The sequence below is a fragment of the Sprattus sprattus genome (genome assembly GCF_963457725.1).
Source record: "Sprattus sprattus genome assembly, chromosome: 1".
Lineage (NCBI taxonomy): Eukaryota > Metazoa > Chordata > Actinopteri > Clupeiformes > Clupeidae > Sprattus > Sprattus sprattus.
The window spans coordinates 33,008,996-33,027,116 of NC_137920.1; the positions used below are offsets into that span (position 1 = coordinate 33,008,996).

An 18,121-nucleotide genomic window follows, 5' to 3' on the forward strand; every position below is an offset into this window, starting at 1 on the left:
GCACTACACCCTTATCTATTATTGCTGTGCCTACTGTAGTAACTCCAGCGTAAGAGGGAGCGAATGGAGAGAAGGACTTCATAATACATTTTAATTTTGGCAAAAGCTGCAGAAGCAATCTTTACACATGGTGGCGAGGGAAAAGTAGGTAAAAACGAATACAAAACAAAACAGCCAAATGTAAAATGAAGAAAAGTAAATATGACTAGTAAGTAACTAGTAATAATCGATGACGTATGAAAGTCTTTATGTTCAGGTCCTTTTCCATTACTCGAGATGACCACCTTCTCCATCCATATCTGACAGTTCCTACCATCAGACAACTATTTGTAACCATAAAATACCATGAATGCCTTTCAGATCCCACAGAAATCCATTAAAACAATTAATTGTTTTCAGAATCGATCAACACTTATCCAACAGTTAAAGGACTTTGAAACCTTTGTAGCATGTTCTGCTGTGGTGGTCTCAGTTTTGTACATACTTTTATGTTCCCAATATTCTGCCTTTTGATCATATAGCAGTTGGATAAGTATCTGATTTGTATTTGCTTATTTATTAGGAGCAATGCTAAGTGAAATGGGTGGATTGGATGAGTTGAAAGAGACTCTCTCACTCAAAAGATCAGCATGTCTACTGCCCCCAATAGCTGTCATTAGAAACTACAGGCTGAGGCTGCCAGGCTTCTCGCACCATGTTTACACACCAGCGTGGGCCATAGTGAGATCTTCTCACATGACCATATATATATATTTTTTTTTTGCTCGTTTCTTTCTGTTGTGCACTCTTTTTTATGTACAAGATATTATTTATATCCTCACTGTCCGAGCTAGTGGCCTTAAATGAAAGAATGGTACTGAAATGTGGGCCATTCTTCTGGCAGAATTCATGAGCAGTTACTGGGGAAGGCTACTTGTATTGCCTGGATTGTGTTCTTTGTTTTTGTCACGTTTACTTTACTTTCATTGTTGTGTTTGTGTCTTTGGCTGTGTACAATTGTGTAATAGGTTACGTTCACATTGTGTCCGTATTAATTGTGCCTAATACATTTTTTGACTTGTCTATTTTTTTTTTTTTTCAATTGTGCCCTTCTCTCTGTCACAATAATTTAATAAAATAGATTATAGAAATGACTTAATTTGGCGAAACGTGTATTTCCAATGTACTTTTAGCCCTTTTTGTGGTCTACTTCAAGTAAATGCATTTCCATTACTCCAAACGTCACTCGAGTTTGTTTTAGGGACGGAGAGTCACGTGAAGAAATAAAAAACGATGTCATATGACAGGCAGTGAATCGCAATATGGCGGCTTACCAATACACAGCTGTGTTGGTGTTTTCGCTGTTGCAAGCCAATGTTTTAGGATTTCCGACCAATATTCGCGACCCAGTGTGTGGTTATAAGGTGAGTAAATAGTCTGCAATGATTAGGCGGTGTCGGATATGTCTAAAGAGTGGATATAAAGTCTGCCAACGAGCGAGAAGAGGTAACGATTGTTTCAGAATTTCTTTGGAAGTGAAGCTCGTTAATTTCCTGTCATACGAGTTGTTACTGATTCTAACAAGAGACAGTTATATGACCCAGAGCTGAATAAAACTGTTCTATTTCGCCATATTATTCGCTTAAGTGTCTGTGCAACATTTCAGTCATGTCCAGCGACGCAGCCGTCCATGCTCAACGTTCACCTGGTCCCACATACACACGACGATGTGGGCTGGCTGAAGACCGTCGACCAGTACTACTACGGAGGTCAGATGTTTTTCTAAACATAATTTTTGCAGAACGGGGTTTGTAGCTATGTTAGTAGGCACTTCCCATTTTAGGTACTGTGTCATGAGGGACTTTCAAAGCTGTTAGTTTAGCCTACAGGGCACTGTGACAAGAAAGTATATAATACAGAGATGTAATGTGGATACCACAAATGTTGCAGAATACGTTTGCATCTGTCAGTAAGGGCTGTGTCCACAATCATAAAGAGAACTGATTATCACATGATGACCAAATTAACTTTTATGATTGTCACATTTTTTAAGTAAATGTTTAACAAGGGAAACAGATAGGGGTCTATGATGATGAATGATGCTCCAGACATAAGATATTCTTTTAGCAGTGTTATTGCTCTTATATTACATCATTTAGATGGAGGCCTCAGCTTTATTGTTTTTTCAAGGCATCTGTAGCCGTTACTGGTAAACTGTGTCTGTGTCCGTGTTTGTGCGGACTGTGCGTGATGTGTACTGAATGTAAATGCATTAATTTGAATGCAATGTCCAAGCGTTGGTGTGTTGGTGTGTGGTGTGTGTGTGTGTGTGTGTGTGTGCACGCACGCATGCTCGTGTGAGTGTGTGTATGTGTGTGGTGTGTGTGTGTGTGTGTGTGTGTGTGTGTACGTGTATGTGATACCTGCTGTAGTATGATGCCTCTGATGATGCGCCTCCCACAGAGGAGCAGGGAGAGCAGACACACCACTGAGACAGCCACGTCAAACGTCACACGGGCATAGTTCTCCGTTAGAAACACACACACTTGCTCACACACAAACGCGCGCGCGCACACACACACACACACACACACACACACACACACACACACACACACACACACACACACACACACACACACACACACACACACACACACACACACACACACACACACACACACACACACACACACACACACACACACACACACACACACACACACACACACATATACACACATTTAAACGCATGCACGCACGCACGCCCGGATTGCACCTTGGGGCACGGGAGGAGCCTACAGATGTACCGATTTAAACGAGTCGATACTAGGCCGTTGGTATTGAGCTTTCTGGTTCTGGACACCAACTCCTCCCTGTAGCCACTCCTGGAGGAGATGAGAGGCCAACTGCAAGTTGATCTCAACAACTCTCAGGTCACACTCTCTGGGGTTATGAATGATGACCTCCGTTCTACGTTTGAATTAATTTTCCTTTGCACAACATGGAGAGGAGCTCGGTGCCAAAGTTACACCAATAGTATTGTGAATTTAGATCAATATGTCTTAGCTCACGAAGAGGAGTACCTGACTATTCCTTGTGTTTCAAAAACAGAGTCCCCCGCCCAAGTGTACTGGCGCACTCCTGCTGGGTTTGTCAGTCTCAACACTCAGACTTATCAACAGGAAGGGATGTAAATGCTAAATGGCAGACAGACTGGGGACCAATCCATCATCATCCCCTCTGTGTCTCAGCAACACTCTGGGAGATATCAGTGTGAGGGGCTTGCCATCAAAAAGAAAATTATGCTCTTAGTTTGTGACAAACTGTCCCACTTAGAGCTCATGTTTTCACGGTGAGAGGGTCCTTTTGGAATATAATGCAACTGTACACAACTTTAGCTGTCCAGAGTTACGGTGGTACCGTCAGATTGTTCTACATCCCCAGGTTCTGATTGACCTCTATGATGACGTGGAAGTGGCTGAAGACAGTGTCTGACCTGAACACGCTTCCCTCCTGCGTCTGCTGAACACGCTTCTCTCCTGTGTCTGAACTGAACACGCTTCTCTCCTGTGTGAACTGAACACGCTTCTTTCCCGTGTCGGAAATGAAGACGCTTCTCTCATGTGTCGGCTGCACCTGCTGAAGATAGAGCTCAGCTTTCCATTCATGCCAACTGATGCGAACATTAGATGCTAATGCTAATGTGAAATATGAGGTTGCTGATGTCATAAAAGTATTTTGTAGGTTATGTTTTTCTGCCACTTTAGAAAATAGCTGATTTGTTTTGTAACTTTTAAGCCCATATAATAAAGGCAATTTCTACAATATAGCCTAAACTATGGTGTTGCTGATGGTGTTTGTCTGTGTGTGTGTGTGTGTGTGTGTGTATATGAAGCGTAGTGTGTGTGTAGGGTAGTGTGTGTGTGAAGTGAAAATTCACTTAAGTTACCTCAGGACTCCGGAGTTGGATACAGATATCAATGAAACTGTGATTGTGTGTGTGTGTTCTCAACACACAGACCGTAATGACATCCAGCATGCGGGGGTTCAGTACATCCTGGACTCCGTGGTAGAGGAGCTCCAGAAAGACCCGTCCCGTCGCTTCATCTACGTGGAGTCGGCCTTCTTCTACCGCTGGTGGAAGCAGCAGAACCAGGCCACACGCAGCATCGTCACCCAGCTGGTCAACGAAGGTACAGCATCACACGCTAAAGCTAAGCTAAATGAAAATAGCCTCCGAATGATGTTGAAGCTGCTTAAATTAGATCATTAATAGGGGCTTACGTCTGTCTGTCTGTCTGTCGGTCTGTGGTTGTATTGTAAACTACATAGGGAGTCACTGTGGCGAGACTTGGGTAAAGTCGCTGGACATCACTCTATTGGAGGCATAACATGTGCTTACCTCACAGGGATCGCTGAACTTGGAGTTGTTGTTTTTCCCTTTTTACTATTTTCACATCTTGATGTTGCTCTTGTCTCCTGCTTTCCTGGCTCCTTCTTTCTTCCACCTTCTCCTTTTCTGTTTTTATCACTCACATTGTTCTCTTCTCTAAGGGCGTCTGGAGTTCATAAATGGCGGCTGGTGCATGAGCGACGAGGCCACCACTCACTACAGCGCCGTCATCGACCAGATGACCCTGGGCCTGCGCTTCCTCAACGACACCTTCGGCCCGTGCGGGCGCCCCCGTGTGGCCTGGCACATCGACCCCTTCGGACACGCAAGAGAACATGCATCCATATTTGCCCAGGTGAAATACAAATGGGGATTGATCCGTTATGCTGCTTTAAAGCGGAGCATTCCTAAACTTGATTCCTGAGTCTTGATTTGAAACTGAACTGACATAAATTTGTGATCAACTGATGCTTGGCAACTGTTGTCTGTTTATGGTTTTGTTTCTTGTCAAAAATGAGCCACTTTAGCCAGCTTTGTGTCACAAGTGCAACTGCAGGTAGGAATGACTGGTAGATAAATCTTGTGTGTGAATACTCTTGCCCAACTTTACCAGAATTTCCCCCTAAGATATCTTGCATGTTTTTCTATTTGGTCTTTCCCGGTTATTCTCCTCCTTAGATGGGTTACGATGGCTTCTTCTTCGGCCGTCTGGACTACCAGGACAAGGACCGCCGGAAGAAGACCAAGGAGCTGGAGCTCCTGTGGAGAGCCAGTGAGAGTCTGTCTGCCCCCACCGCAGACCTATTCACCGGTACACCAAACCTAAACCCTCCCTCAACACCAAGATCACCATTTCACCAGCTTCCAGGGGGAGCTGCCATCTTTAGGGAGTAGAGGCCCAGGATTGGGTTGCCTATAAATGAGCTTAATTCTTAAACATTGGGATTGGGAAGAGAAGTCTGCCAGTCTTTGGTGCCTGGGCAAAATCTTGTAAGAGATGATAGGGATTAAGATTATTTAACCAAGACATACAGATGCTTTATGAGACAAATGTTTTGTGTGCAATGCATTCTAATTGATATTTCTAATTCTCAGTTGATCAGGGATTGTAGTGTGTATAGTGCTCCCCCATTCACTGTCAGTCATTTCTGTTGCTGGAACATTTTGCATTAGTTTGGATTAGTGTTTGGGTTATGATTAGGATAAGAGAGAAAAATCTGTCATCAAAAACAGTACATCATTTCACTAGACAGTTCTGGTATTCCGATGAAGAGTAATTGAAAAGCCATTATATAAGAGTTGTGTAACAGCCATTGTAAAATGGTTGTAGAACAGCACTTGTAAATTGAGTGAAGAAAATTCACTGTAAAAGTAGTGAAAAAAGCCATTGTAAAAGTGTTGGAGAAAAGCAATTGTACAAGTGTTGTAGAACAGCCAGTGTGAAAGTGTTGAAGTGCATTTGCAGTACACTTTCAATTTCAGACTCAGTTGTGCCTCGGCAGTTTCGTGCAGTTTCTTTTTGCCCATTTCTCTCATGGCTCCTTCTGCTTTGTGTGTCCCACACAGGCATCCTTCCCAACGGCTACAACCCCCCGGATGGCTTCTGCTGGGACCAGTCCTGTGAGGACGCGCCCATACGGGACGACCCAGACCTGGAAGACTTTAACGTGGACGACATGGTGCAGATGTTCTTGGAGACGGCCCACAACCAGGTAAGATAACTAATTTTCATAATGTGTTTAAATATGTAATATATCTCAAGACTTGATTCACAATATGGTTCTATTTAAGATTTGTTAAAGGATTTGCAATATGCTTACAATATGCATACAGTGATACAATTGTTCCCCTCAGTCCAAATTCTACAAGACCAACCACATCATCATGACCATGGGTTCAGACTTCCAGTACGAGAACGCCAACCTGTGGTACAAGAACATGGACAAGCTCATCCGCTACGTCAACGGCCAGCAGGCTGCGGGCAGCAAGGTCAACGTGCTCTACTCCACCCCCTCATGCTATCTGCAGGAGCTGCACCGCGCCAACACCACCTGGTCAGTACACACACACACACACACACACACACACACACACATGCACAAACACATGCGAGTGTGAAAGTGTGAGAGTAAGACATTTTCATCTCTGCCTCACACGGTGCACAGTGTGTCGGAAGGAGGATAGATGTCATGGGAAGGGCAGTCATGTCTGGTTGAAGTTAGCAAGAGCCACTTACAGTTTTCAGCCGCTTCAATTCAAAACTGTATCAACCTCCTCCGACCCCTGCATATATTTACCAGGTGTCTTTCTTCTTTTTTACTTTTGTACTCCTTTCCTTCCTTGTTTGTGTCTTTCTTTGTTGTTTGTCTGTTTGTTTGTTTATTTGTTGCTTTCTCTCTCTCTCAGGGCCCTGAAGACAGATGACTTCTTTCCGTACGCTGATGATGCTCATGACTTTTGGACGGGCTACTTCACCAGCCGGCCTGCCCTGAAGCGCTACGAGAGGCAGAGCAACAGCCAGCTGCAGGTCAGCCTTACTCTGTCACCCAGGGTTGCCACAGTTACCTTGACCTAACTCTGTCAACCAGGGTTGGCATGGTGACCTTGACCTTACTCTGTCAACCAGGGTTGGCACGGGTACCTTGGAAATATCATAGGGTACAGATTACTATTTTCTCTTTTTAAAAATGTAATGAGTAATGTAACTATTTGAACCTATTACACAGATGGAACCCCCTTTGCAATCACCAACATTTTGATTAGTAACTGTAATTTAGTTACACATTAAAAATTACAGTTACTATCTATTTTGTAATTTAATAACTTAACTCTGTTACATGTAACCAGTTACTCCCCAACCCTGTCTGCCTTAACACTCTTCCCTGCACTTGTCTTCGTCCAAAATGGCTAAGCCTTTACCCACTAATCTACTGCATCTAGGCTCAGGCCAAACCTCTAACAGTCTGCCCATGCCAGCAGATTCCACCCATCAGTTAGACAGTGGCTAAAGAGTTGTGCTAATTATCTAACCCTGGTGCCCTGGCATGAAGTACTGGGTGATGAGACTGACATGTGTTTTTGTTTTCCGCGCTACACCTTCACTCCTCACCTGAATGGTTCCCTAGCCGTCATTGTTGGTGTGAAGGAGAGTTTGTTTACGTTTCACTCTTGCCCCTTCACCAGACTTGCAATCAGCTGGAGGTTCTGGGTGGGCCAAAGTCCAGGAGTGGCCCCTTCGGGAAAGGAGACAGCGACACCATGAGTGAGTCTGACTTCAGTGTTTGTTAAGTTTACAGTAAAACGCTGACAATTCAGGAGGAGATATAGAAGTAAGTGTTGTTGACAGCCTTAAATATAAACAATGTACTGTAAGTCATGACACCATATGACTGTATCCACCCAGTTTAGTAGTGGTCCTTCTGTTCATAATATGCATTTATCAGTGGTATTGTCTAAGTAACCAGAGGAAAGTGACCCTTACGCAGCCAACCACAGCCTTTGTGTTGAGCTTGGACCTTTTAATTTCATAATCGGCCTCTAATTGCAGTGTTGAGTAAACTTTGTTGCGATTGGCTGACCTCTCGTCCTCCTCCCCTCTGATTGGTCAGGGAAAGCCATGGCGGTGGCCCAGCACCACGACGCCGTGTCCGGGACGGAGAAGCAGCACGTGGCCAACGACTACGCCCGCAGACTGGCCACCGGCTGGGCCCACTGCCAGGTACTTTACCTGCCAGGCTCCGGGCCTCTCAATGTGGTTATTGTGGCAGTCGGAGCAGGTGCTGCCCAGAACAATAGAGGATATAGAGAAGGGCACCATTGCCGTGTTCCCACAGTGGGGTTTGTTTCTCGATCCTGTGAGGGAAGTCTTCAGAGCCGATGGCTTATCGGAGATAAGAAACACGTGAGAAGTTAGCGGGCATACCCCAGGTGTAGTTTCGGTAATGGAAACTCGCTCTCCTCTGATCTTCATTTGATTTTCATTCCTTCCTTTTGTTTCCCCCTACTCTTCCTGTTCTCGTCTTCTTTTTCACCTCTTTATTCTTTCCCTCTCTCTTTCTCTCTCTCTCTCTCTCTCTCTCTCTCTCTCTCAGGTGCTCGTCCGTAACTCCCTGGCTGTCCTCAGTGGTTCTGATGCCCGGCGTTTTTTCTGTGAGAACCTCAACATCAGCGTGTGCCCGCTGACCGAAACCAGCAAAATGGTACAACACTAAACCAACCTCTGTCCTGTGTGATCAGTAATATCAAATGTGGTCATTGTAGACATCATGAATGTATTGCTACCCAACACGACAAATACCCCAGACCATTGTGTTTGAGTCAGTGTCAGTGAGTGATATTCATTTCTCTCTTTCTCTGTCTCTCTCTCTCTCTCTCAGTTCACCATGAATGTGTATAACCCATTGGCACGCCCCGTTAGCTGGTCCGTGCGGCTACCCGTTAATGGCAGTGCCTACAGCGTGACAGATGCTCAGGGCAAACCTGTAACCAGTGAGGTGAGTAACAGTGTGTGTGTGTGTGTGTGTGTGTGTGTGACCGTGACCGAGCGGTCACCCCACGTTATTGGGATGTGGCGACTGGACTTGGTGATGATGTGGGGAAAACACAGCACAGGAGATAGTAGCTTTCTTATAAAATAATATGTATCTATTTATTTACACTGAGGGAACTCTCCTGTTTCCATCCCAAAAAACATGTGCCAACAGAGCAAACATGCGTAAATGAACAATACAGACAGTATTCACATTCACAGTAACCCAAGACACATGTACCCTGAGCACCTGCTTGGCCGAATAGGCCCAAATACCGGCACCTTCTCAAGGCCCAAGCTACGCCCCAAACTATGTACAGCGCTAGGCACGAAACTAAGAACTTCCATATGCGACACAGAAAATAACATAAACTAAACATATTGACTAGGCACAATGAACTCCGCGCAGAATCTAGGCATGAAAACAAGGCACAAAGACAAGGAACAAAAACAGTATCCACCCATCTAAATTTAGATACAAAACAACTTCACCTCACATCAGGGAAGTGGTTTCTTTGTTCTGACACCTTTCACAGCCTCTCATGCCAGTCTCTCCTCAAAAGGCTCTCCCTCATGAACCTGAGGCACCCTTTAAATAGGGTAGCCCATTGGGCTTAATTAGTCCAATTAGCTCCCCTTGGAGCCTAGCCCTGTCGTGGGGAAGCACGTAACCAACCATTGTGGTGGGGGAGTCACAGTCTTTTAAAGGGGCAAAGGCCCTTTTCTTGTGACGGTGAGAAGGGAAGAACTTCACCTTCTCACAGTGTCTGACCATTTGGGGTCTCAAACTCAAAATAACCGGGGGCCGATGGTCATTGGGGGGCGTAATTTTACGGTAAATGTTGGGGTGGCCCATTTTAAATCAATGGAACTTTGCGGGCCGGATAAAATTGCTTGGAGGGCCGGAATTGGCCCGCGGGCCTGAGTTTGAGACCCCTGATTTAGACCATTGTGAGTTCTAGATAAACATTGTAATTAGTAAATCTGTGATGGTTTAAAGACATGCACTTAAAATATTAGTATAATTAAAGAGTTGAAAGTATGATGTTGTGCACCTGCTCCTTCACAGGTGATCCCCCTATCCAAAGCCACGAAGGCACTGAGGGGCCGGCGAGGCACGGCACTGAACGAGCTGGTGTTCCAGGTGCAGGCCCCTCCCCTGGGCTACACCACCTACTCCATCTCCCTGCTCCAGAACAGGCCTCCTCCACCCCCACCTCGGCCTAAGGCACCTCTCACCATGCAGAACAAGGTCAGGGCTCGGGCAACAAGGCAAATACCCCAAATCCTGTATCCCCCCCCTCATATATTGACTGAAATTCAGTATGCAAACTCTTGCAATGTGACACAAGGTGGTGAGGGTAAACACCTACTAATAGATTACCGCTATGTGTAAATCACTAATGTCAGGGGTTAGATACTGATGAAGTTTGCGTCCTCATTGAATAACATATTGATTCATTTAAGTGTATTTAAGTGTGAATCGCAGAGCACCTCCTTCTAGGCTTGAGGAGTTGTACTCTAGAATGTAGAGTTGAAGCTTGTGAAGTGTCTTGTAAATTTCTCCGCTGTGGTCTCTCTGGACATGACATCACTTCCTGCGCTGCTCTCTCTCCCTGCCTTAGTTCCTGAAGGTGACCTTTGACCCTGCCACGGGCCTGCTGAGCAGCCTGAGCAACCTGGAGACCAAGCAGAGCATCAAGCTGAGCCAGAACTTCTACTGGTGAGACAGTTCTTCATGCTTCACAGGTGTTTCATGGAGGTCTTAGCTTAGCCACAATCTGGTCCAGACCAGACAGGCTCATGTACACACACACACACACACACAGGGGCGGACCGGACGAACGGGCAAACCGGGCAGTTGCCCAGGGCCTCGGCCACCAGGGGGGCCTCGTCGTATTTCCGATTTTTTTTGCTAATTAAAATAAATCAATTGGCATTGCAAAATAATGACAATTCATAATAAGCATGAAAAACGATTATTTTCTTTTCAGTAACAGATTAAAATGTATCTTCCATCATGGAACAAATTATTTCAGGTCACGTGACTTTTCTGTCACTGACAATTTTTCGTGTGGTGATGTGGTCGCAAAGTTAAGCGTGAAACGTTTTTTAAGTAGCAGCGAGAAAAGAAAGAGGAAAGGGCAGGATGAGAAGTTCAGGGAGAAATTACCTAAGGTAACACACAATTTCCTATCAAGGAATTTGTCCGTGGAAGTGGAAGAAATATCTGATAATGTGTCGAGTTCATCTGATAATGTTTCAAGTGCGGCTAAGCCAAGTTTAGCGATTGCTAGCAGCAGCAGCAGACAAACAGCTTGTAGTGACACCAACTAGCTCTGCCTGCTTTGCTTCTACAAACGGTGAGCCATCATGTACCACAGCTGCCCATATCCGAGACACTGTCACACCCGCACTGACGACGACACGCATGATACTGCCATGGCCATGAACACAGCTCAAGCACAGCTGGCTGATAACGACAGCGGTGATGTCAACAATGTGAGTACATCAATGGTGGAGATACACTGGTTAGTGAAGACCCCTGGCGTGACAATTAACAGATAGAGAGATAATTGAAATGGTTAAAACAGGACCTGTACAAATTTGGAAGTTTCAGTTGAAAACATTCAGAAACAGAACTATAAAGCATTAATCAAATGTAACAAGTAACATTGTTTTGATCAAGAAATAAAAAAGTTACACTACTAAAACACTGCACTCAAAACCTCATAATTAAAACAATTTACAACTGTTTAATTGTTAAAGTCATATACTCACAATAATTGTCAGTTCCACATAACATTAAAACGATTTCTTTTTTTGGGGGGGGGGGGGGGGGGGCCTCAACATTGTTCTTTGCCCAGGGCCTCCAGTTTGCTAGAACCGCCCCTGCACACACACACACACACAGTCCTCCCCTCCTAACTGGATGCAGGTTTGAGTGCAGTGGAGGCACATTGTTCCTCTTTGACTGAACTGTTCTGCTTTTAGTCACCATGTTGTTCTGCTTAGGAAATTACGTTTTGTTTACATGTGAAGCCCTGCAAGTACAGATACGTTCCAAGAACTACTGCGGATAGCTTTTTTTGGTAACATGCATACCATTGAGTATTTCATTTAGAAATTACCCATAATAAGACATCAACTAAAAATAAAATAATTTTAACAATATACTGTTATAAAAGTAATTTGAATCGAATCTCAAATTAAGGGGGTTTCGATGTTTCTGCTTAACCCTAAACAGGCGATGGAACATTTTTTACAATTTCCCTTCCCTCCTTTCGTTACATCCTCGCCCCTCCCTTTGATAAAAACTTGAAAAAAACAAGGACTGAATGCACCGAGGTTGAAGGAATCAAGGACAGACATCCATGAGAAATGGGATGTGCTTGAGTCACATGAGTCGTATGTTAAGCTCGGCGGTGTGGAAAAGGATACTCAGAGTGGCGTGGAATTGAGAACTGATGAACCGTTCATTTTTGACCTTTATATCATATGCACTGCAGTGGAAACCGTGGATATCTGAAATATCAGTTGAAACGGCGGTGCCACTTAACTGCAAATACTAGTTTTACCATTGATCATAGCCTTTGGTGTTGGCATGATGTTAAATTACAACTATTCCCCAAACCTCCTATTTCCTTCTCCCATCATCTCTCCTTTCCTTCTTATTAACGTTCTATCTATCTTAACGTTCTTAATCTGGGTCTCTTCCTTTCAAAGTGTATCCTATTATTAACCCTAAACACTGTGTGTGTATGTGTTTTTGGTCACAGGTACAATGCTAGCGCAGGGAACAACGAGGAGAGCGACCAGCCGTCAGGCGCCTACATCTTCAGGCCAAACTGCTCCACCCCCTTCATCATCAGCAAAACGGCCAAGATACAGACAGTGCAGGTACAGCAGCTCTCAGCAGTAGATGGAGAGTGCAGAAAAATCACCAGTGTGGTTTGGGTTTGTGTGAGAGGGGTCCTGTGCGTATAACAGGAGTTATGATCTACCCGTTTGTGTGTGTGTGTGTGTGTGTGTGTGTGTGTGTGTGTGTGTGTGTGTGTGTGTCTCTCAGAACGGAGTGGTTCAGGAGGTGAGGCAGTGGTTCAGCCCCTGGGTGTCTCAGGTGGTGCGTCTGTATGCGGAGAGCAGAGAACTGGAGCTGGAGTGGACTGTTGGCCCTGTGCCTATTGAGTAAGTCTCTTTCTCTCTCACACACACACAGACAAAACACAGTCAGTAGAATTAATACGCTTGCAAACTCCGTGAGACTGTGTCTGTCAAATATACCCACAGTGCTCAGAGACGGATAAACATGCCACATTCGTCATATTTTTTATGCTCTCTCTCTCTCTCACTTGTTTGCTTTCAGAGATGCTTTGGGGAAGGAGGTGATCTCTCGTCTTGACACCGACATCAACACTTCAGGCTATTTCTACACCGACTCCAACGGCAGAGAGGTTTTAGAGCGGCGGTAAGAGCGGGCCGAGTGACTCTATGTTGCTGTCTCTTCCTGAATAAAACCCCTCCAGTTTATTGTGTTCAACTCAACTTGATGTTATTTATATAGCGCCAAAACAATTACATTTTCTCAAGGCGCTTATTCACAGTACACTCAGCCAAACCATATTTTTCAATGGATACTGTGGATTCTAATGAGGCTGAATGTTAATTGATGTTCAAACATGAACGTGTAGTGGACTAAAATTGTTCCGCCAACAGAAGGGACTATCGTCCTACGTGGGACCTGTGGCAGTCTGAGCCCATCGCTGGCAACTATTACCCCATCAACTCTCGTGCCTACATCAAGGTGTGCTCCTCTGACCAAGGCAGTCTGTACTTTTGAACTGTAGCCTTTTATCTCAGTGTCTGCAGGATAGTGCACATTTAAGAACTCCAACGTAATGACGTAAACCTCGACAGGGAGTCTGTGCATATGGTGGTGTGTTCTTTATACCATAACAGTTTTCTTAAAATTAGATAAAAATAGCAAGATATCAACTTGCTTACTGTATTGATGCGTGTTGAATCACCATATTCTGGCCAATGCACAACCTGGTATTTGTTTCATGAGAAAAAACAAACAGGGATGTGTGTGTGTGTTTGTTTGTTTGTTTGCTTGCTTGCTTCAGGACAAAGGGTCCCAGCTGACAGTGGTGACTGACCGCTCCCAGGGGGGAAGCAGCATTGTGGACGGCTCCTTGGAGATCATGGTAAGGCGGGCAGAATGGCCCCTGCATTAACATAACAGCCTCTGCATCAACATAACAGCCTCTGCATCAACATAACAGCCTCTGCATCAACACAACAGCCTCTACATCAACACAACAGTCTCTACAGCACGTTTAGATTGGCCTCGGCATCAACACAACAGCCTCTACAGCACGTTTAGATTGGCCTCGGCATCAACACAACAGCCTCTACAGCACGTTTAGATTGGCCTCGGCATCAACACAACAGCCTCTACAGCACGTTTAGATTGGCCTCTACATCAACACAACAGCCTCTACAGCACGTTTAGATGGCCTCTACATCAACACAACAGCCTCTGCATCAACACAACAGCCTCTACAGCACGTTTAGATTGGCCTCTGCATCAACACAACAGCCTCTACAGCACGTTTAGATTGGCCTCTGCATCAACACAACAGCCTCTACAGCACGTTTAGATTGGCCTCTGCATCAACACAACAGCCTCTACAGCACGTTTAGATTGGCCTCGGCATCAACACAACAGCCTCTGCATCAACACAACAGCCTCTACATCAACACAACAGCCTCTACATCACGTTTAGATTGGCCTCGGCATCAACACAACAGCCTCTACAGCACGTTTAGATTGGCCTCGGCATCAACACAACAGCCTCTGCATCAACATAACAGCCTCTACATCAACACAACAGCCTCTACATCAACACAACAGCCTCTACAGCACGTTTAGATTGGCCTCGGCATCAACACAACAGCCTCTGCATCAACACAACAGCCTCTACATCACGTTTAGATTGGCCTCGGCATCAACACAACAGCCTCTACATCAACACAACAGCCTCTACATCACGTTTAGATTGGCCTCGGCATCAACACAACAGCCTCTACAGCACGTTTAGATTGGCCTCGGCATCAACACAACAGCCTCTGCATCAACACAACAGCCTCTACATCACGTTTAGATTGGCCTCGGCATCAACACAACAGCCTCTACAGCACGTTTAGATTGGCCTCGGCATCAACACAACAGCCTCTGCATCAACATAACAGCCTCTGCATCAACACAACAGCCTCTACATCAACACAACAGCCTCTGCATCAACACAACAGCCTCTACAGCACGTTTAGATTGGCCCCAGGTTTCACTAGCAGAGAGACACACCAGTCATTTCACACATTTCGCACAGAATACAACATACAAACAATCCTTATGGGATATTCATCTTTGTACGAGAACTACATTTTAAATACCGCGTTTTAATGAATTTCTATAATTGGCCCTGTGTGTGTGGGTGACGTGTACATAAATGAGTTTACGTCCATTTGTATGTTTGTGCATATAGTATGTATTTTGTAATGAAATTTTGTATGTGGAATTTTTTTTCTATGTACATAAATTGGTGTTTAGAAGCAGTTGATGTGTTTGGCATGCGTTGATGTCGGTTTGTGTGTTCACGCATGTATCGGTTCCCTCCTCCCCCAGCTGCACCGGCGGCTGCTGTACGACGACGTGCGTGGCGTGGCCGAGCCCCTCAACGAGACGGGCGAGGCCGGGGTGGAGGGGCTGGTGGTGCGGGGGCGCCTGCTGCTCACCCTCACGCCCCCTGACACGGCGGCTGATGCCCACCGGCCCCTCGCTCAGGCCCAGGTGCTGCAGCCGCTGCTCAGCTTCCAGCAGGGCCCGGCCCAGCCAAGCACACGCCTGCAGGTAAGGAGGGCACAGGGAGGGGGAGGGGGAGGGGGGTGGATGGATGTTTCTCTCTCTCTCTCGCTCTCTTGAAGCAATTTTGGGTAGGTGGATAAATGAGATTAATGAGGGTGGTTGTAATGCAGGCAATAGGATTCATCACTGTAATCACTTGAATTGTAAAACTATACAATTAAAATGCTACTATAACAATGATGTTGTTGCGACAAATTTGTGGCATTGTTTTATTTATTTAAAGGTTTATTGCTGAGAAAGCATGGCATCTTTCCGGAGTGATAATTGGTTACACGTACCATAAAACTATGCCATAGGCAGATCAAATTAGAGGACTTTTATAAGCTTTACTAATTAGATAATTCTGCCATTTATTCTAACCTCTAGTGTTATGTGTTGGAGCTGTAGTCTCAGGTAATGATTTACCCTGTTGTGTTCTCCCCTCTGCTGTAGTTCTCAGGCCTGCAGGCTGCGCTGCCCCCTGCTGTTCATCTGCTGACGGTGTCCCAGTGGGACTACGACTCAGTGCTGCTGCGCCTGGAGCACCAGTACCAGAGCAAGGAGAGCAAAGCATTCTCACAGCCCGTCACTGTTAACCTGCAGGTTAGAGAAATACACACACACACACACACACACACACACACTGTCTCTCTCACTCACACACTCATCTCTCTCTCACACACTCTGTCTCTCTCTTGTGCGCGCACACACACACACACACACACACCCAGTCTGTCTCATTCTCTCAGCACCAGTTCACAGAGAGACAAAAACAAGCCAACAATCACCTCTTCACTTTTAGTTTTAACTTCACACACAGACACACACAAGGGGAAAATAACCTACTCTCAACCCCTTAACTGGACAATAAAATCTCCAAACACGGCAGGTCATTCCAACCTTTGCTGTGTCTCGTTAAAGTTTGTGAGTGAGTGGAAGGGGTAGGGGGAAGAGGAAGGTGGTTGTTGTTGCTGCTAGTGTCCTGAAAGCATCCTGCTGTGTCTCTCTTCACAGAAGCTCTTCTCCAATCTGGAGGTGCTGGGGGCCACAGAGATGAGTCTGGGGGCCAATCAGTGGAAGAGTGAGATGAGTCGCCTGGACTGGACACCCAGCTCAGGTAACTCCCAGTGCCCAGTCACATGGTCAGGCCCAGTGTGATTTTTGACTTAGATTAATATAGTTAAAGGTGTTGTCGCTGAGTTTATTCCAATAGACCTTTTGTCCCAGTTCTCTAGGATCACCCCATAGGGGTTTTGAATCTTTATCTGTAATAAGCACAAAAACGCTGTCTGTTCTGTGTGTGCAGTCAAAAATGCCAGAATCATGGACTTACCTTTGATATAGTTAATTGGCATTTGAATATTTGTTGCACGCGTATTATTCACACGTATTTTGGCTGGAGCTTGAGACCCTTTGCTCTCTTTATTTCACCTTCTCTCGTCGTCTTCTTTCTTTCCTTCCCTCTCGTCACTCGTCACGCACATAGGCTGCTCTAAATCTGTCTCAGGGCACACTGGGTTCTCAAGTCTGTGGGGGATCCTCTTGTTGTGTCAGATTGACCTTTTTCCAGGACGTATTTAATTTTTTCTCCTTGTTCTCCGTGATGTCAGATGCCGCGCCCCCGCCAAAGCGACCCGCTGACCCGTCATCGTTGGACGTCACTCTGAACCCGATGGAGATCCGCACCTTCTTGCTCCGGGTCTGGCAGAGCTAGCCAATCAGGAGCTAGCAGCAACACACAGAACACCAATCAGGAAAATCTCGACACGCTGTCACGACTTGCCACCAACGCTGTCTAAGGAGGGGTCAGCTTGACCTCTCTATCTGTCTCACCTGGACTTCAAGGATCCTCTGCTATTTTTCAGCCTCATCAGTGTAATTGAACACAATGTACCCTCCAGGGGATGGCAGGCCGTCTTTGGTTCCATACATCTGTTGTAACCCATTATTATTATTTCTGGCCATTTGAAAAGCTGCCTCAGCAAAATCTTGTACCGGAGAACTTTTTGTGACGATAGAATAGGGGCCTAAGAACATTCTTTTATAAACAACTGTGAAATCTCTGCAGTGGGAACTATTGAGGTATGACACTGTAGCTTTAACATTCACACGAAAACATTCCCCAGAAAAACCCCACCCTTCATGCAAGTTACCACACACACACACACACACACTCTTAAAATCTGTCTCAATCTCAGTGATTTTGATCATGATCTGTGCAATAGACATTGTTGTGCCTTTCTCAGATGAGTCCCTCTTTTAGGTGATTTTATTTTTTAATTCTTGCCATTTTTTGTAATTAAAATGATCA

The 18,121-nt window shown here is 45.3% G+C and overlaps 1 protein-coding gene across 1 annotated transcript; it reads left to right on the forward strand.

Annotated features, from left to right (window-relative positions):
• Positions 1–1,301: 1,301 nt before the first annotated feature.
• On the forward strand, positions 1,302–18,009 carry man2b1 (mannosidase, alpha, class 2B, member 1; the record flags this gene model as incomplete). The annotated part of the gene is made up of 23 exons (XM_080837509.1): positions 1,302–1,403; positions 1,646–1,748; positions 4,002–4,175; positions 4,537–4,730; positions 5,054–5,186; positions 5,942–6,087; positions 6,230–6,429; positions 6,782–6,902; positions 7,559–7,637; positions 7,984–8,093; positions 8,467–8,574; positions 8,752–8,868; positions 9,973–10,155; positions 10,529–10,626; positions 12,683–12,803; positions 12,973–13,091; positions 13,270–13,371; positions 13,620–13,707; positions 14,030–14,110; positions 15,592–15,816; positions 16,264–16,413; positions 16,825–16,927; positions 17,421–18,009. 23 exons carry the CDS (start codon positions 1,302–1,304, stop codon positions 17,522–17,524), a joined length of 2,961 nt encoding a protein of 986 aa, XP_080693635.1. The 3' UTR covers positions 17,525–18,009.
• Between the last annotated feature and the right edge of the window lie 112 nt (positions 18,010–18,121).